General features: G+C 42.0%; 1 protein-coding gene and 1 pseudogene across 1 annotated transcript; one reads left to right on the forward strand and one right to left on the reverse strand.

The window, feature by feature from the left end:
* The window catches only part of LOC118840816, a 43684-nt pseudogene that overhangs the window by 14034 nt on the left and 8364 nt on the right, over window positions 1-21286 (forward strand).
* Window positions 3338-3804, reverse strand: LOC118840817 (60S ribosomal protein L39). Its single transcript, XM_036748167.1, has one exon. The coding sequence runs from the start codon at window positions 3762-3764 to the stop codon at window positions 3609-3611; it is 156 nt and encodes a 51-aa protein (XP_036604062.1). The 5' UTR covers window positions 3765-3804; the 3' UTR covers window positions 3338-3608.

Raw genomic sequence — 21286 nt, forward strand, 5'->3', positions numbered from 1 at the left:
CTTGCTCCAATCTAATTTTTAAGATAGTGTTTTCTTCAGTGGTCTTTTGGACCTCCTTTTCCATTTGGCTAATTCTGCCTTTCAAGGGATTCTTCTCCTCATTGGGTTTTTGGAGCTCTTTTGCCATTTGAGTTAGTCTATTTTTAAGGTGTTGTTTTCTTCAATATTTTTTTCGGTATTTTTTTGGGTCTCCTTTAGCAAGTCATTGACTTGTTTTTCATGGTTTTCTTGCATCCTTCTCATTTCTCATCCCAATTTTTCCTCTACTTCTTTAACTTGCTTTTCCAAATCCCTTTTGAGCTCTTCCATGGCCTGAGACCAGTTCATGTTTTTCTTGGAGGCTTTTGATGTAGGCTCTTTGACTTTTTTGACTTCTTCAGGCTGTATATTTTGGTCTTCTTTGTCAGCAAAGAAAGATTCCAAAGTCTGAGTTTGAATCGGAGTCTGTTTCCACTGCCTATCTGTGTTCCCAGCCAACTTACTTGACCCTTGAGTTTTTTGTCAGGTTATGACTGCTTGTAGAGTAAAGAGTACTTTGTTCCAAGCTTGAGGGGATGCACTGTTATTTTCAGAGCTATTTCTATACAGCCAGCTCTGCCACACTAGCACTCTTCCTTCCCCAAGAACTGCCAACCAGGGCCTGACTGGGATCTTAAACAGGCTGTGCACTCCTGCTCTGATCCGCCACTTAATTCCTCACACCACGTGGGCCTGGGGCCATAAGCAACTGCAGCTGTAGTTCTGTAGCTACACCACCCCCTGCTGCCCCTGGGGTGGTGGCCAAACCACAAACTCCTTCCACTCTGTCCCCTGCAGCTTTTCCCACTAACCTTCTCTGTTGTCTTTGGTGTTTGTGGGTTGAGAAGTCTGGTAACCGCCACAGCGCCTTGATTCAGGGTGCTAGGGCCCATTCTGCCCGGCTCCTGGTCTGGTTGGTCTTGTCGCTGCCCATGCTGGGCTCTGCTCTCCTCTGCCCCCAGCTCAGTGAGCAATAGACCTCATCCAGCAACCATCCAGGCTGTCCTGGGCTGGATCCCTGCTTCCCTCTGCTATTTGTTTGTTCTGCAGTTTTAGAATTTCTTCAGAGCCATTTTTATAGGTTTTTGGAGGGACCTGGTGGGGGTTTAAGCAAATCCCTACTTTCCAGCCACCACCTTGGCTCTGCCCCCAAGAGTAAATTCTTAACCCAGAAGCTGGATTCTATGGGTTTAGCAAAGAGTAGATTGCTGTAGTCATTAACTACTGTGTCTTGTGTACCTAACCTATTCCACTAATCCACTACTCTATTTCTTAGCCAATACCAAGTAGTTTTCATGACTGCTGCCTTATAATACAGTTTCATATCTGGTATGGCTAGGCCACCTTCCCTAGCATTTTTTTTTCATTAATTCCCTTGATATTCTGGACCTTTTGTTCTTCCACATGAATTTTGTTATTATTTTATCCAGGTCTGTAAAATAAATTTTTGGTACTTTGATTGGTATGGCACAGAATAAGTAAATTAATTTAGGTAAAATTTTCACTTGCATTATATTAGTTTGGCTAGGTCTGACTTTATTTGGGTGAAAAGTGTTTCATAATTGTGTTCATATAGGTCATGGCTTTGTCTTGGCAGGTAGACTCCCAAATATTTTATAGTGTCTACAGAAAGTACAGGAATTTCTCTTTCTATCTCTTGCTGTTGGGTTTTGTTAGTACTGTATGGGAATGGTGAGGATTTGTGTGGATTTATTTTATACCCAGCAACTTTGCTAAATTTTTTTTATTATTTCCAGTAGATTGTTTTTACTTGATTCTCTAGGATTCTCTAAGTAAATCATCATATCATCTGCAAAGAGTGATAACTTAGTTTCTTCTTTACCTTTCTAATTCCTTCAATTTCTTTCTTTTCCCTTATTGGTGAACCTAATATTTCTAGTACTAAATTGGATAATATGGGTGATAATGGACATACTTATTTCATCCTGATCTTCTTGGAAATGCATTTAGCTTATCCCCATTACATATATTGCCTTATGATGGTTTTAGGTAGATGTTGCTTATGCTTTTATAGAAGACTCCATTTATTCCTATGCTTTCTAGTGTTTCTTATAGGAGTGTGTGTTTTATTTCATCCAAACCTTTTTCTGCATCTATTGAGATAACCATATGGTTACTGCCAGTTTTGTCATTGATATGACCAGTTGTGTTGAGAGTTGTCCTAATATTGAACCGGCCTTGCATTCCTGGAATAAATCCTACCTAGTCATAGTGTATTATTCTCCTGATAAGCGATCTTCTTGCTAATATTTTGTTTGAAATTTTTGCATCAATATTCATTAGCGAAATCGTTCTATAATTTTTTTTCTCTGTTTTGACTCTTCCTGATTTAGGTATTAGTACCATATTTGTGTAGTAGAAAGAGTTTGGTAGGACTCCTTCTTCACCTATTTTCCTGAATAGTCTATAAATATGGGAATTAATTGTTCTTTAAATATTTGATAGAATTCACATATAAATTCATCTGGCCCTGGATATTTTTTCCTAGGGAGTTCATCAATGGCTTGCTCAATTTCTGTTTCTGAGAGGGGTTATTTAGGTATTTTTTTTCTTTTCTCTCAATCTGGGCAATTTATATTTTTAAAATATTCATCTATTTCCCTAAGATTATCGAATTTATGGGCATACAATTGACCCAAACCATTCCTAATTATTGTTTTAATTTCCTCTTCATTGGAGGTGAATTCACCCTTTTCTTTTTTGACACTGGTAATTTGGTTTTCTTTTTTTTTTTTTTTTTGTAGAAGCCCTTTATTAGCAGAATTGCATCTTCAGAAAATTGTGAAGCCATTCACCTGGACCAGGTCTAGTTCCTAACAAAAGGTTGGGCTTTCCCATACACACAAATAACCGACAACTTTGAAGTTGCCAACAGTTAATTACCACCTCCCAACAAGGAACAAAGACGGCTTATTGTATGAAATAAGCAGGGGGTCAACAGGTTACTTCTCTGACTGTGAGTTTGATAAATGAGCACAGTCAGCTGCGCATAATCTGGCTGAGACAGCTCCTGATTAGCAGCACTGGAGGCTTACACTGAAGGCGTGCAAATCTTAGATCCCCACAACAACCCTGTGAGGTAGGTGCTCTCTTATAACTCCTTAGAACACAAAACAAAACACAGAGAGGTTATTGTGAAGGCTTAGTCAAGGCAGGGCTTGAGCTTGGTTCTTCTTGACAGGAACTTGTTTCATTATGATCTCTGCCTCTTAAGCATAACCTCAAACATACAAATGCTACACAGAGATGCAAATAACAGTAATTTAAACCATATCACAAAACACACGGTACCCAAACGCATGGATGCAGGTGCAATTCATGAAAACATTCAAGGGCAAGACAAATTTAACAGTTTGTCAGGGTTGGGGTTTTTTTGATGTCTGCATCTTGGCAGACAGCTTCCAAAATGGGAGGGCAGTAGTGGTATTTACTTTTTATTGGGGGCAGTGAGGTGACTGAGTGATTGATGGATGAATGAATGAATGGATGGATTGATGGATGGAAGGATGTCATGGTAAGGGTGGGGGAGATGGTTCTGGTGTTTCGTCTTTCGTTGCGCTGGCCATTCTTTATAATCCCAGCTTGGTCCTTCTCCAGTGTCTCCTTTTTGAGTTGTACCTGATCTTATTACCAGTTTTCATTCGGATCCATTGAGGGATGGGACGATTCTGCTTCTGTTTCTTGGCCAGGAACCTCTTGATTCTAAATGTTTTATGAGAGGACATGATGATGAGATGACAGCCGAGCTTCCACCACGATGGCTGGACGGGCAAAAAAGCTGGTTTTCTTCTTTCTTATCTTTAATCATGTTGACCAAAGGTTTATAGAGTTATTGTTTTTTTTTTTCACAAAATCAACTCAGTTTTATTTATTAGTTCAATAGTTTTCTTGATTTCAATTTTATTAATATCTCCTTTGCTTTTCAGCATTTCTCATTTGGTATTTAATTGGAGACTTTCACTTTGATCTTTTTCTAGCTTTTTAAGTTACATGCCTTATACATTGATCTCTTTTTTCTCTATTTTATTCATGTAAGCATTAGAAATATAAAGCTTCCCCCAAGAACTGCTTTTGCTGCATCCCATAAATGTTGGTATTATTGTCATTCTCTTGAATCAAGTTATTGATTGTTTCTATAATTTGTTCTTTGAGCCACTCATTCTTTAGGATTAGACTATTTAGTTTCCAATTAATTCTCACTCAATCTTTTCATAGTACCTTGTTACAAATAATTTTTATTGCATCATGATCTGAAAAGGATGTATTGACTATTTCTGCCTTTCTGCACTGGATTGTGAGGTTTTTATGCCCCAGTGTATGGTCAATTTTTGGATATGTGCCATGCACCACTGAGAAAAAAAATATACTCCTTTCTATCCCCATTCAGTTTTCTCCAGAGGTTTATCATATCTACCTTTCCTAAAATTATATTCACCTCCTTAACTTTTTTCTTGTTTATTTTGAGGTTAGATTTGTCAAGTTTAGAGATGGGGAGGTTAAGGTGCCCCACAAGTATAGTTTTGCTCTCTATTTCTTCCTGTAACTCCCTTAACTTCTCCTCTGAGAATTTGGATGCTATACCACTTGGTGCATACATGTTAAGTAATGATAGTACTTCATTGTCTATGGTGACTTTTAGCAAGATATAGTTTCTTTCCTTATCTCTTTTAATTAGATCTATCTTTTCTTTTGTTTTGTCTGAGATTAGGATTGCTATCTCTGCTTTTGTTTTACTAAAGCTGAAGCATAATATATTCTACTCCAGCCTTTTACCTTTATCCTGTTTGTATCCCCCTGTTTCAGATATGATTCTTGGAAACAACATATTGTAGAATTTTGGTTTTTAATCCATTCTACTATCTTCCTTTGTTTTATGGGAATGTTCATCTCATTCACATTCACAGTTATGATTACTACCTGTGTCTTCTTTTCCATCCCATTCCCCACCCTATTTATGTTTTTATTTCTCCCTTCTCCCTTCACCTCTTCAAAAGAGTTTTGCGTTTGACCGCTGCCTCCCTCCATATTCCCTCTCTTTTGGTTCCCCCATCTTCCTTTCTTTTCTTTCCCCTCCTTTTCTTTCCTCTTTCTGCTCTTACTGCCTGTAGGGCAAGTTTGATTTTTATACATTACAGAGTATGTTATTTCCTCATTGAACCAAATCTGATGAGAATAAAGCTCAGACACTGCTCTTCTCTCTCCCTTCTTTCCCTCTACTATAATATGGTTTTGTGCTCTTCATGTGATATAATTTATCATTTTCTACCTCCTACTTACCTCTTCTCCCATTACAATCCCTTTTCATCCCTTAATTAATTTTTTATCATCACATCAGTTAATTTATCCCCACACCCTCTGTCTATGTATATCCTTTTTAAATGTCGTACTAACTATACCATTCTCAAAATTAGCAAATATCATCCTCCAATATAGGGATATAAACAGTTTACCCTTGTTCAATAACAAGGGTTTTTTTTTTCTTTTTTTATTTTCCCCTGTTTACCTTTTTATGCCACTCTTGAGTCTTCTATTGGAAGATCAAATTTTCCATTGAGCTCTGGCCTTTTCATCAGGAAGGTCTGGAATTCTCTTATTTCATTGAATGTCCATCTCCTTGCCTGAAAGATTATGCTCAGTATTCCTGTATAGTTGATCCTTTGTTGTAGTCCAAGCTCCTTTGCCTTTTGGAATATCATATTCCAATCCCTCTGATCTTTTAATGTAGAACCTGCAAGGTCCTGTATGATCCTGACTGTAGTTCCACGATATTGGAATTGTTTCTTTCTGGCTGCTTGCAGTATTTTCTCCTTGCCCTGATAATTCTGGAATTTGGCTACAATATTCTTTGGCATTTTCAATTTGGGATCTCTTTCAGGGAGTGAGTGGTGGATTCTTTCAATGACTATTTTACCCTCTGGTTCCAAGATATCAGGGAAGTTTTCCTTAATAATCTCATCAAAGATGTTGTCCAGGCTCTTTTTTAGATCATGGCTTTCAGGTGGACCAATAATTCTTAAATTATCTCTCCTGGATCTATTTTCCATGTCAGTTGTTTTTTGAATGAGATATTTTATATTTTCTTTTATTTTTTCATTCTTTAGATTTTGTTTGACTGATACTTGATGCCTCACAGAGTCATTAGCTTCTACTTGCCAGATTCTAATTTTTAACAAATTATTTTCTTCAGATACCTTCTGCATCTCTCTTTCCATTTGGCCAATTTTACTTTTCAAGGATTCATTTTCTGTTGTTAGATTGTGTAGATTTAATCTCTCTAATTTGGCTTTTAAAATCCTCTTTGAATTCTTCCAGGATGCTTTTTGAGCTTGAGAGCAGATCATATTCCCTTTTGAGTTTTCAGATGTGGGTATATTGTCAATGCTATCCTCGTCTGAATTCATTTTTCAGTCTTCTCTTTCCTCATAATATGATTCAATGGCTTTTTTTACTTTTATAGCTTGCTTGTTCATGGTATTTGCTTTTTTCCTGACTTTTTAATTGTATCACTGCCGCAGGGGCCCAGCGGGCTCTATCCCAAACTTCTTGTGTTGAGAGCTAAGGGCCTGGTTACTGGCTTTGTGTACTCTGGCCTCTGATTTTGTCAGCTAGAAGCTATATACTGTTGAAGTCCCTCTGTTGCTGAGCTGAAGTTGGCTGGTGAGTTCCAAGGATCAAGGCCCAGGGAAGTCTTTCCGAGTTTCCCCTGGGCATCACAGTGTGAGGTGTGGGAGATGGGTGGTCTGGTTGCTGGAAGTCTCCTCTTCCCCTGGGTTGTGCTATATAGCATGGATGGTCTCAGCTGTAGGTCTGCACTGGTGCCTGCCAATTCCCTTGGCTGTGGAAAGGCATGCCTGGGGTCCTGGGGATGGCACTTGCTGGCTCCATCGTCCTGGAGCTCAGGAACTCCTATTGGTCTGGTAAGGTGGGGCTTGCTGAAATGCCTCTCTTCTTGCACTGGTCTCCTTTCATCACCACAAAAGGGGGTTTCCTTAGCTTCCTGAGATAAGAAATTACTGATCCCCAACCTCAGACTCCTCTATTCTAGGGTTTCTCCTAGGTCAGTATTTTCTAGGTTATTTAAGGGAAGGACTAGACCTCTTAGAGTTTACTGGGTCATTATGGCTCCTAGAAATTCAAGAAGGTGAGTTTCAAACCTTTAGAGTGTGGGCTTATAGCTCCAGGAGAAGCTGCTGCTGCTGCTGCTGCAGGCTCTGTGTTTCTGCCTCACCTAGCTCCAACAGACTCCTGTCCTGTGTCGAGAGGCCTGGGGATCGCCACTGCAGCTGGCAAGCTGGTATAGTGTTCCCATTCCGGTATGGTGCTCTGTTATGGTCCGGGGTATTTCCATACACCCAGCATTGTCCTAGCCCAGCACAATGTATCCCTCTTTTTCTGGACTCTCCTGCCTTGGAAATCTGCCACACTATGTCTCCTAGTGGATTCTACCTCTCTCAAAACTGTTCAGACTCACTTCTCAAAAGGTATCTGAAAGAATTTGAGAGATTTTAGGCATGTTCCTGTTTTCACTCTGTCATCTTGGCTCTGCCTCCATTTTCCAAGTTTTTTAAATTTTAAAAATACATTGTTTCTAACTAAACAATTGCCAACAAACCCAAACATTACAATAAATGATGAACAAGAAAAAAGACTGTATGGGACTTGGTGAAATATTGGCAAGTCACTGCAGCTCTGCCTGCCCCAGTTTCCTCATTTGTAAAATAAGGATAATATGGCACAGTGAGGTGGCACAGTGAATAGATCACCAGCCCTGGAGTCAGGAGGCCCTGAGTTCAAATCTGACCTCAGACACTTGATACTTACTAGCTGTGTGACCTTCAACAAGTCACTTAAACCTGATTGCCTCACTTCCCCTCTCCAAAAAATGTAGTGGTAATGATAGCACCTACCTCTCAAGGGTATTGTGAGGGTCAAATGAGGTCATGTTTGTAAAGTGCTTTGCAAACCTCAAAGCACTCAATTATAATTATTATTATTCTCATACGATTCTATTGAGATCGGTCATCTCTTACGTTTTGCAGGTGTTTGCACGATGTCGCTGCACTAGAAAGAATGGCAGTGATCATGAAAGTAAACGCCCCTACTACTGCCGTTTCTGAAGACTGTTTGTATCTCAATATCTATGTTCCTGTCCATGCAAAGGAGGGGGCTGGATTGCCGGTAAGCCAGATGTCTTTGTCTTTCACAGAGGGATGACAATCCTAGGGCATCAGAACTGGGTGGGACCTTGGAGGTTAGCTCTTCCTGCCAGCATGAAAACAGTCATCCTCTCTAAATATCTCTGACTAGTCATCTAGCCTTCCCTGAAGTGGTCCAGGTCAGGGAGCTCACTACTTCTTAAGGCAATTGACTCTACTCTTGCATAATAAATCACATTGTTAGCAAACGTTTCCTCCTATGAGGCTGAAATCTGCCTCCTTATACCTTCAAGGCATCTAGGTGGCACAATGGATAGACTACTAGGGTTGGTATCAGGAGGGCTCATTTTCCTGAGTTCAAATCTGCCCTCAGTAGCTGCCCTTACTAGCTGTGTGACCCTGGGCAAGTCACTTCACCCATTTGCCTCATTTTTCTCATCTATAAAATGAGCTGGAGAAGCAAATGGCAAACCACTCCAGTGGCTTTACTAAGAAACCTCCATACAGGGTCACAAAGAGTTGGAAACAACTCAACAATAACAGCCTTATGCTTTTATGAAGACAGTTTGATTTTTAACTATTACTGGTTTCTGATGGAATGTTCCCCCCACAGTTTAGCCTTGGCTGAAAATAACTGTGATCTCCTATGCTGACGTTGGGCAATCCTGTTTTGTGTCGGTGGTATTACGACTAAAATGACATCCCTCCCTGCCACACCCCATCTCCACAATGCAAATACAATGGGAAGGAATAAAGACAGTTTATGGCAGGAGATTGTATAAAGTCTTCTAAAGATTGGTTTTAATCAGTTGAAATTTCTCCCTACAAAGTGAATAACCTATAAGAACCATAAGAAAAAAGAAAGAATTTTCTTTGATTGTATATTTAAAAGGAATAGCTAGTTGTACATAGTTGATTTGCAGTTTCATGTGAAATCATCTTTTTATTATACTATCTTATAGAAATGCTTGTTTTATTCCATAAATTAAAAATAAAATAATTAAAAAATAACCAATGGAAGGCATAGCCTAGTGCTGGTAATCTATTCCAGCTGTTTACTTTGGCTTTCAGGGAGCAGTTACTGTTACAAAGAAAGTTCTTTGGGCCACAGTTGAAACACCCACAAGATGATGTGACCCAGAGAGCTTATTGCCCACTTTGCATTCTCTATTGTCTGGTTGGGTCTGTGTCCCTTAGAATGGACTCCTGCCACCTTTCCCCTGTTCTGGAGGGGAACAGGGATCTTTAGAAGAGACTGCTTTGCTCCATGTCTATCTTTGGCAACAGGAGAACCTCAAGGAGGTGATTCTGCTAGGAAGATTCCAAGGAGGATCTGATCTGTCTTGGAGTCAAGTCAAGTTGGCTCTTACGTGACAGGAACTCTGATGCATAGCCTGTCACTCATGATAAGTGAATTCTCTCATATTTAGAGCTACTTTATCATTGGTCACAAGATAACAGGATACAGTATTTTCATGTTGCACAAGGGAGCAGCAGAGTCATGCTTGGTGGCATTTGTTCTTTTAAGGAAAACTATGTCTGATTTATGCAGGTGATGGTGTGGATCCATGGTGGTGCTCTTGCATTTGGCAGTGCTTCCATATATGATGGTTCAATATTGTCTGCCTCCCAGAATGTGGTAGTGGTCACCATCCAGTACAGGCTGGGTGTCCCCGGGTTCTTCAGGTGGGATTTAACCCCAGTGAAATGTGAGTACAAGTATGTTTTCCCTGATGAATTCCTAGATTTCTGAGTGGTTGATTGATGATAAACATAAATTCCTGACTAGATGACATGTCTCTTGCCTTCCCTTGCCTTCCCCACAAGCTAATCATGATGTAGTAGACAAATCACTAGATTTGTGACCAGCGGACCCAATTTCATATTATGGCCGTGCTTCTCATGACTAATAAATTCACTTCTCTCTTGGCCTCACATTAGAGACAGACAGAGAAAGAGAAAGAGGGGGGGAAGAGAGAGAGAGAGAGAGAGAGAGAGAGGAGAGAGAGGAGAGAGAGAGGAGAGAGAGAGAGCGGAGAGAGGAGAGAGAGGATAGATGGATGGATGGATGGATGGATGGATGGATGGATGGATGGATGGTTGGATAAATAGATAGATAGACAAATGGATGGAGGGGTGGATAGATAGACTAGCTGAAAGATAGGCAGGTAGATAAACCATTTATTAAGCACCAGGCACTGTACTAAGTGCTGGGGTTATAGGATAAGAAAATAAGATGGTCCTACTGTGTTAACCTAACTCTGGGCTGCTGTACTGCATAGTAATAAAGCTCATGGCTCTGTTAGCTTTCCAAGTACCGATTTTCTGTAATGTCTTATCTAAAGCTATATACCCCTTTCACAGTGCTCTCTGGAATGCCTGCTCCATAATTAATAAACCTCTTTTCATCTTTACCCCTTTCCTTTCTTACCCCTTCTCTCTACTTTTACTCACTAAACCCTGACTTTTTTCTGATGACACAGCTTACCTGGTGACCTTTTCTGCACTACTTGCATTTTAACTCGAGCCTCCATCACAAGGAAGCCAACATACCCCTTGTTTCCCACTACCACTTTAGTAATTTCCCTCTATCACCATCACTCAGCAACTTCTCCTTTGAGGATCATTCGATCCATATTCAACACCCAATCAAGATTCTAGTAGCTATTATTTACCACCCTCTAGGATACTCTCCTTCCTTTCTCAATGAGTTCAGTGCCCTCTTTGCAGTCTTTCTCTCTCTCCCAACTCCTGCCTTCATACTGGGAGATTTCAACATTCATTTTGACATTCTCTTAAACATTCTTTCTCTCCTAGTTCTTCAGTGCATTTGTTTCTCATAGCCTACTCCTTCACTCCTCCTCAGCTATATAGAGATGATACCACCTTTGATTTTACCCTGACTCATGAGTGTTCCACTTCTATGTTCATTAACTCTGAAATTCCTCTATCTAGTAACAATCTCTTATCATTCCACTAGACTCTCTGCCTTGTAACCCAAAACCCTGTTCTTCATCCTCACTTTGACCTTTCCCATGCCATCACCCTTTTATACTCTCTTCCCTTCCCCATCTTAAACCATCAGTGAACCACTTAATCTCTACACTGACCACTTATCCTATGACAAATCTTTCCCTGCCAAACCTCAGCCTTGGGTTATTCCTATCATCCACTCCTTTTGCTCTTCTGTGCATACAGCTGAATGAAACTACAGAAAATCATGAAGCTGTGTTGTCTGGATCCATCAAAATTAATGTTCCATAATCTTAACTGGATAGTTAATAGTCCTTACTGTGGCAAGGCAATCTGTCCACACCTCTATAATCAGTTCACTATCTCACTCACCAGAGTGGCTTTTCTAAACCTTCGCATCCCTCTTCCAACTTCTCATGGCTCCTCCTCTCCTCACCATCTCAACTTAGAATCTTGCTTTATATTTTGATGGAAAAAATGAGGCCATCCACTGAGCTCCCTCATATGTCCTCCTCCTTACATCACATTGATCAGACACCTTCTATTGCTATCTTCTCCTTCCCCTCTGTCTTACGTGAGGAAGTGGACCTTTTCTTCACTACGGGTATGCTTTCTACACACACAAATGATCCCATTCCTTCCAGTCTTTTCCAGAAGATTGCCTTTTCTATCATTCTCATTTTCACTGTTATTTAATCTCTCTCTCTCTCTCTCTCTCTCTCTCTCTCTCTCTCTCTCTCTTTCTCTCTTTCTCTCTCTTCCCCCCCATCTCACCCCCACTCCCAACTGCTTCCCTACTATCTACAAACTTGCCGATGTCTCTCCTCTGATCTCACAAATCCTTACTAGTCCCTCCCTCCCTACTTCCCTCTTTCCCTTCCTCCCTCCCTCCCTCCATCCATCCATGCATCCATGCATCCATCCATCCATCCATCCATCCATCCATCCATCCATCCATCCATCTATCCATCCCCACTAGTTATCATCCCATACATCTCCTCCCTTTTATGGCTAGACAGCTTCTTTCTTTTCTCTTACTCTCTTCATTCTCTTCAGTCTAGCTTCCAATATCCAGACCAGACCTACAGTATCCCATTTCCAACTATCTCAAAATCTATGTCCCATTATAAACTCAACATTTTCAAAACTGAACTCTTTCTCTTTCCCACTGAACCCTCTCTTCTTCATAATGTCCCCATTATTTCTTAAAGACACCATCATCCTCCTAGTCACCTGGGCTTGTGATCTAGGGGTCATGGTCACTACTCACTCTCTTTTCCCCTGTATCCAATATGTTGCAAGTCTTATTGATTATACCCTTGCTACGTTTCTCATATACACCCACTTCTATCCTCTTACACTACCACCACTGTAGTGCAAACTCCCACCACCTTATACTTGGACTAGTAACACCAGCTTGATTGGCTTCCTTGCCTCTTCTCTCCCTACAAAAATTCACCCTCCACTCAGCTGTCAGTGATCTTCCTACAGCACTGGTCAGACCATCACCCCCTTATTCAGTCAATCAGCCAGTTAACAAACATCTTTTAAGCACTTATTATATGCCAATCACTGTGAGAGTGCTTGGGACACAAGAGAAAGGCAATTTCTACTCTCAGGGAGCTCCATTCTAATGAGAGACAAGTTATACATGGCATATAGATAAAAATGTATACAACGTAAAAGAGAATAAGCTCAGAGGGAAGCTGTGACGTTTGTGATTTTTGAAATACATCGTGTCATGTTGTTGTTGTAAGTGATTGGACTACAACATGGAGTCACAGGGTAAGTGACCCTAAGGACCATAAAACATTTAAACCATAGCAGACAGACAATACTTTCACATGTCCTGATTTATTCTTATCCCATGAGTAACCTCAGCTCCTCAATGGACTCCCAGCTGACTGCATGGGTGTGTGCCGGCACCTGCTCTTGGAGTCCCTGAGTCCTGCATCAGTAAAGGATCTTGGGGAAGTTCCCCACCATACCTGGGTCTGATTAAGAATGCCTTCTCTCACATGTGGTGCTGATTGTCCCAACCAAACCTTCCTTTAAGGGATAAGACTGACCTGCTCAGACTCCATACTGAGTGTGTACTCCCACCAAGATCTTGCTACTGTAAATGTCTACCTCACATTAGTGCCCTGAATCTCTGTCTGTCAATGGAGGTTGTCATATTGTGTTTGTGTGTGTGTGTGTGTTGCTTTTATTTTTGCTTGCTTGTTGCATCACATGGCATCTCATGCTTTTCCAAGCTTCCCCAGGACCAGTTTTCTATAATGCCTCAAAGTGGGTTTGTTGCTCTAGAAGGCCCTGGCAGTGAAGGTTGTGTGGGGGGAGGGGGAAGATGAAAAATGAGAACTCGTAAAGAAGGTGAGAATAGAGCTGTCTCAGATTCCTTCAAGAAATTCCAGTTATGGAGTTTTCCAGGGAAAGTAGGACTTGGGAGGCAGAGAGTTGTGTTCAAGGACAACAAAGAGTACAAAGTTTCTGGATTGCAGAGTTCTTGGAGAGAAGGCTGGCCTCCTCCCAGGTCTCTTGTCTTCTCAGGCTCCTCCACATTCTCTCCCTCCTTCCTGATCTTTAAATAAGATACTCCATTGAGTCTGTTCCTTTTCACTCCTCCTCCTTTTGGCTGGCTTCAGGACTCAGTGGCAATCCTACCTTCTACAAGAAACCTCTCCCTGTCTCCCTTATTGCCAAGGCCTTCCCTCCAGAATCATCCCCACAGATGTTTATATGCTTCCTCCTCCATTAAACAGTAAACTTCACGAGGACAGGGACTATGTTTACCTTTCCTTGTATGCCCAGAGCTAAGTAGAGTGCCTGGCACATAGTAGGGGCTCAGTAAATGTTTTGTGACTTTACCTGACATTCTAATAGAAGAAGACAAAACAAAAAAGAGAGCTAAAAAGGGAACAAGAAGGGAGAGTAGGGGTAAGGCAGCTGTTGGGGAGGTGGAAGAGATCAGGGAGTAAGCTTGAAGGGAAGAAAGAACAATGGTGGAGGCTCCCCCTGGAAGACCCAGGGAGCCACTAAAGAGGCCTGCCCTGGGAGTCCTTCAAGTGGAGGAATTCAAGATCTGTCTCACCAATTCACATCTATAGAAGAAGGACAACAACTGGCATTTGTGTTGTCCTTTAAGATTTACAAAGTGCTTTATAAATAGTGGCTCATTTTATCCTTGCAACAACTCTGACAGATATATGCCATTTTATCCCCATTTTCCAGATGAGGTAATGGAGGCAGATGTCTAAGTGACTAGCCTGTGGTCACACATCTGGTAGATGAACACTGGTCCTTCAAAGTCTGGTTCCAGCATTCTATCCCTTACATTATTCAACTGGATAAGATGGTCTTTAAATATCATAATCCAATGAATGCGGTACTCTATTTCAGAATTCTCCAACCTTGTCTAATATCTGGCTTTCAGCACTGGGGATGAGCATGCACCTGGCAACTGGGGTTACCTGGATCAGGTGGCTGCCCTGAGGTGGATCCAGAAGAACATTGTCAACTTTGGAGGAGATCCCGGTCATGTGACCATCTTTGGGCAGTCTGCTGGGGGAGCAAGTGTTTCCTCACATGTAGGTGGTAAATACATGACCCCAGCTTGAAGGGGCCTTCTTGTATCCAAACCCAATTTCTCTATGGGTGGGGAACCTGTGTCCTCAAGGCTCCATATGGCCCTCTAGGTTCTCATGTGTGGTACTTTGAATCCAAGCTTCACAGAACAAATCCTATAATTAAGGATTTATGTTAAGTTTGGGTTCAGTCAAAGGGCCACATTTTAGGACCTAGAGGGCCAAATGTGGCCTCATGGCCCCAGGTTCCCCACCCCTAGACGGGCTTAAGTTTTTCTTCTTCTTCTTCCTCTTCTCTTATCCTCCCCCCTCAGAACCATTGGGACTCCTTTCTCCTTTCTCTGACTTCTTTCTCTAGGGCTGGAATGTGTCCTTGTCTTTCATTTGGAGAACCCACTATACTCCCCTTCCCTAAGCCCAACTAATCATCTAGGCCTTTCTTCCTCTACTTCACTGGAGATAAAAGATGAGCTATCCATTTTTAAAGGCTTACTAACAACTTCAAATAGAGGAAAGGAAATGTACAGGGCAATTATGAAATAATTCATGGCCCAATGGATCCCCAACTTCGCTACTGGGGTTCATCTCTTCCCAATGCTGCTCAGAGCCTCTCTACACTTTCCCATGAGGCCTTTGTGACCAGTTGTGCTGCAGATCTGCTCTCCCCAGTCTTTATCCATGACCCTCTGAGAGCTTAGCAAGGCTGACCCTCAAATGACAGACATAAAATCCATTAGAGGGCTTAGAGGCAAAGATCTTCTGGCACATCACAGACATAGCCTCCAGGCCGTGATAAGGCCCAGGAGGGACTTCAATGGAAGAATAATGTTAAAAAATAATAGCTGTTGGGAAAGTGGAAAATTCCCATGATATAGTGTGAAAAACTATTTGATTTAAAATTATTTGATCCTAAGAACAACTCTGGTCTTTCTCTTAATTAGTAAACAATGTGACCTTGTAAGGAGGCAGGGCATAGGAACAGCATTGCTGGGTTACAGAGCACAGGCATCATATCATACCATGTTCCTGACCCCCCTCCCCGGAGATTCCAGGGCCATGGACAAAGCTCCTTAACCCTCTTTTCTCTCCATCTATCCTATAGGCCCGGCTGTGCCAAAGGTCCCAAATATCAGGGTCCCATAGAGAGACTACTGTTTGGGAATGTCCTATATGGTTATCTTAGGGGTTTCCTGGCTTTCAGACTCACAGTCTTCTCTGTCTCTGCTCAACAAGGAATGTCTGGGCCTCTCCATGACTGCTTCCTCCTCCTTTCTCCTCTGCTTTGCTCCCCTAGGTTCTGTCCCCCATGTCTAAAGGCTTGTTCCACAGAGCAATCATGCAGAGCGGTGTGGCCACCCTCCCTGGCTTGATTTCTTCCAGCCCAGAAGGGATTGTGGATGTAAGTTCCTTGTTCTTTGGTCTTTGCAATCACTGTTATCCTTCCTTAGGCTTATTGGCCTCCCAACCTCATGGCCTGGGTTCCCATTGATCTTCCAGGTCTCATGGGCTGTAAGAAGGTACACTGGAATGTCACTGAATGTTCAAGCTGACAGTTACCATAGAAACCATCTAGTCCAAACTCCTAATTTTACAGTGGAGGAAACTGAGTCACAGAGAGGGAGGATTCAGTTGCTGCCTGTGCTTCTTCCTCTGCCTGTGATTGTAGGTCAGACATTTCCTTCCTGGTGCCTCAGTTTCTTCCTCTATAAAAATTGGTTCTATTAGATGGTTTGTAAAGTCCCTTCTAGCTCCAAATTCTGTTTCCCGATACCCCCAGAACAGCAGGAAGCATTCCCTGAGGGGGCCCAGGTACAGGTGAAATGGAATGATCTGTGAGGTCCCTTCTGCCTCTCTGTGTCTGTCATTCTGTGACTTGTCCAAGGTCATGCAATGAGTTGGCAACTGAGCTGGGCCCTGAACTGAGCTGTCTGAGCCAGTGTCAGGGCTCTTTCAACCTTCTGGACTCCAGCCTGTGTCCTTTAGGGATATTTAGGTCTTTTCTCCCTGAGGAAATGGTGAACTCTTTGGGAGCAGGGACTGTGTCTTTGTAACCTGCCCCTGCCCATCCCCATCCCCACTGACTGGCACTGAGCCCTATACAGAGCAGGCTTAAGGTTGGGGGACTCACTCCCTTTAGACAGTCAGATTTCAGCTTGGTCTCCTTTTTGCCATTACTGCATCATCACCTATAGAAATGATCCTTTGCTAGCTTACTGATGAGTATGAAAGGATCCCTCTGTTGTGATCCAGGCCAGGGGTTCCTCTATGAGAATATTAACTCTTTGTGGGCGCCTCTTTGCAGCGCGTTGCCAATCTGTCTGCTTGTGATAGACATGATTCTGCCTCCATGGTTCAGTGCCTTAGGAGCAAGTCTGAGGATGAGATGCTGGCCATCACCAAGGTATGTAGGCTGACAAGCAAGGGTTCCAGTCCCAAGAAGAGCTGCCAAGACAGCTTGGGGAGGGCTGGACACTCAGCCTTCATTATGTGGGATTGAGGTGAAGATGTGGGAAATGTCCCTCTCTATACCTCAGTTTCCCCTTACTAAATAGATGATCTTCAAGGATATTCCACCTCCAATATTCTATGTCTGAAGGTCTCTTCTCACTGATGTTCTGCTTTCTAGGATCTCTTCTACCTTCAACATTCTGTGCTCTCAACTTATTTTGTCTGCTAAGGTTCCATCCCTTCTACTCTGGACATACTATGTCCTAAGAATCCTTCCAAAATTCTATGTTCTAAACATTTCAGGTTTTAAGGTCCTAAGCTTTTTCATTCTCTAGTCATCGAACTCTTCCCACTCACACATTCTCTGTTTATAGAATAGAAGCTTTAGAGCTGGAGGGATCCATTCTAATCTGATTCTAACATTCTGGGCTCCAACATTGTTTTTTCCCAGATTCCTTCATCTACTGGTATTCTATCTTTCCAGATTTCCCCCCAGCTATAACATTCTATGAGCCAAGGTATGGAGGATGCAGCTAGGTGCTACAATGCATAGAGTGCTGGGAAAGCTGACCTGAGTTCATATGTAGCCTCAGACACCAGCTGTCATTTAACCAGTTTGCCTCAGTTTCATTGTCAATAAAATAGGGATAATAATGACACCTGCCTCCCAGGGTTGTTGTGAGGAACAACTGAGATAATAATTGTAAAGTGCTTATTAGTACAGTGCGTAGAACAAAATAAGCAGTAAAGAAATGTTATGGTGGTGATGATGATAATGATGATGATGTTGATGATGATGATGATGATGATGACATGATGATGATGAAGATGAAGGTGGTGGTAGTGATGGTGGTCCCTTCTAGCTCCAATATTCTGTTCTTCGTCACCTTCCAGATCTAACACCCTATGGATGTTTGGAAGAAAGAATCACAGTTGTTGAAAGGCTCTCTCTATCCTCTGGACTTCATAACTCTCATATAAATACTCATTTCATAAAAATATATTTTATGTATATTATCTCATTTCAATAATTTTGCAGCAATTGTGTACCATTGGTAGTACAAGTATGATATTGTTCCCGAATTACAGACTTGGGAATTAGAACCATTGAGTGGAAGCAGTGAAAGGTCAGGGAGCTATTGGCTTTTATATTTGCATCCTCAGAGCCTAGGACACTTTGTGGATTGATGTACTCACTGGATATTTTATAAAGGAGGAAACTGAGTCCCAGAAGGGTTAAGTGACTTTGCCAAACTTCACACAGCTTTCAAGTATCAAGATGGATCCCAGAGCCCGGGCCTTAGGACCCAAATCTTTATTCACTGCACCACGGTTCTTCCTCAAAGAAATGGAGTTCTTGGTCTGTACTCACTTAGTAGTAAGAATTAGAGCCAGATGAAGAGTTAAAACCAGATCTAATTGCATCAACTTGTTCAGTCATTTTTCAGTCATGTCCAACTCGTTATGACCTCATTTGGAGATTGCTTGGCAAAGATATTGGAATGCCATTTGCTTCTACCTCTCATTAAGAAACTAACACAAATAGGGTTAAATGACTTGCCGAGGGTCACGTGGCTAGTAAGTGTCTGAGGCCAGATTTGAACTCAGGAAGGTGAGTCTTTCTGACTCCAAGCCCGATGCTTTGCCGAGTGTGCCACCCAGCTGCCCCTACATGTAATTACTCTCTCCATTAGCCAGGTTCATTTTCCTTCATTTTGAAAATTATTCTGTTTTTCATCCTGTTCTGACAAAGGTTTCCTCATCTGGAAAATGAGAGCATTGGACTAGATGTTCTTCTAAAATACCTTCCATCTCTAAATCTCCAATCTTATGAACATCCCTTCCCAAAGCACCCGTGAGGTCAAGCTTCATTTTGGCCATGCAGATGTCAAGGAGATGGGAGAAGAAAGGATTCCTGACTTTCACTCAAACCCAAGCCCACAATTCAGAGACTGAGAACTTTGGGGCCTCCATACCTTTCTTGCCTTTTCTGCTATTACCTCCTGCATGCACTCTGTGCTCCAGCCAAACTCATCTGTCCTCAGTCTTCTAAATGTTGCCTAAATTCTCCTACCTCCATGCCTTTTTCAGATGTGTCTTATGTCTGTAAAGTTGTCCCTTGTTATTATCATACTGGTTTACAAAGTGCCTTTCTCATAACAATCTATGAGGTAGGGAGTGTAAGAATCATTATTCCCACTTTGTAGATGGGTAAACAAACCTCTGAAGAAGTCTCAGTGAATAGGGAACTATGCCTGGAGTCAGGAACACCTGACTTCCAATCCAGCCTCAGACACCTACTACCTGTGTAAGCCCGGGGAAGTCACCTAACCTCTATTTGCCTTAATATACTAGAAAAGGAAATGATGAACCCCTCCAGTATCTTTGCCAAGAAATCACCATGGATAGTATTAACTTGCTATGCTCAATGGGGTCATGAAGAGTCAGACACAACTGAAAAACAAAAACAAACTTCTGAGCAGCCTAGAGGTGGTGACTTATCTATTTCTCCAGCATCACAGTCAGTAAACATTAGACCTGGGATTCAAGCCAAGGTGTCCCAGTTTTTAATTCAGTCTTCTTTCCTCCCCCACCCTGCTGCCTCTCATAGCCCCCTTTTGTCTGTTGAATTCTTCCCCATCTGTTAAAGCCCAATTCCAATGTCCCCTTTTAAGAAACTTTATAGGAAAATGTTCTTGACAGTAATTTAATCCAATGTGCTCATTTTGTAAGGGAGGACATTGAAACCCAAAGAGATATAATTTGCCTCAAGTTACCAACTCCATTAGTAGCTGAGCTAGGACTAGAATCCAGACCTATTGACTTTGAGGCCAGAATGCTCCTTCTGTTCATTTCAGAAACATTTCTGGAGCAGCTTCTGTGTCCCTCCTGGGGGGACACAAAGTTCGGATAAGGGATGGGTGTGTGATGAGCTCTCCTAAAGGGAGAGAGCTTTGTGCCATACATAGGTAATAGAACCTAAGTCCACAGGGGTGTCCCATGCATGTGCAGTGAGAACTCTGAAGAAGAGAAGGTTCCTTCTGGTGATAAGAGAGAAGGCTTTGTGGAAGACATGGCAGTTAAATTCGCTTTTGAAGGCAGTGAAGAATTTCAACAAATAGCAGGGGTGGGGGGGAAACTGTCCATGTGGAGTGAAGTGAACCAAAGCAGAAGGTAGGAAAATGTGCTTGACTGTGGAGAGGCAAGAATCCATGGTTGGTGAAACATAATGTACACAGTACAGGTCAGAGTCCACATAGTATGATATAAGTCTGGAATGGTAGAAGAGAAGGCTCTGAATGCCAGACTGAAGTGATGGAGGGTTTCTTTGGGCAATGGGGATTCATGGAGTGTCATGAGCAAATGTGACATGAGGAAGGTATGTGTGTGTGTGTGTGTGCATGTATGTGTGTGTCTCTGTGTGTGTGTATGATATAAATTATGGGGGAGACAGGGAGGCCAGTTTGGAGACTGTTGCAAGAGTCCAGATAAGTGAGTACTGCTAGGTGGTGCAGTGGAGGGAGCATTGCCCTAGAGTCAGGAGGACATGAGTTCAAATCCGACCTCAGACACTTCCTAGCTGTGTAACCCTTGGCAAGTCACTTAACCCTCATTGCCTCTGAAAAAGAAAAAAAAAACAAAGAGTCCAGGTAAGTGATAAAAAGTGTTTAAAATAAGATGGAAACAATGAGGATGATGAGAAAGTTATACTTGGAAGTGAAATTGTGGAGATAGACTTACCTTTTTTCTGCTTCTTTCTCTAGCATTTCCAGATGATCTCTGGTGTAGTAGATGGGCAGTTCTTCCCCAAACATCCTGAAGAGTTGCTGGCTGCAGGAGAGTTCTACCATGTCCCTTCCATCATTGGTGTGAACAACCATGAATTTGGCTGGGTTATTCCTGTGGTAAGATTCTAGGATGTCTTATTCTGTGCCAGCTTCTTTCTGGTCTTGATGGTTTATGCTTCCTAAAGAATCACAGAGTTTCTGAGTTGGTCAGAACTGTGGTCACCATGGAGTGTAAGCCAGAGTTGAAGGAGAATCCCTTCTATAACTTACTGGATAAATGGATATCCAGCCTCTGCTT

Source organism: Trichosurus vulpecula, chromosome 3 (genome assembly GCF_011100635.1).
Source record: "Trichosurus vulpecula isolate mTriVul1 chromosome 3, mTriVul1.pri, whole genome shotgun sequence".
In the NCBI taxonomy this organism is placed as follows: domain Eukaryota; kingdom Metazoa; phylum Chordata; class Mammalia; order Diprotodontia; family Phalangeridae; genus Trichosurus; species Trichosurus vulpecula.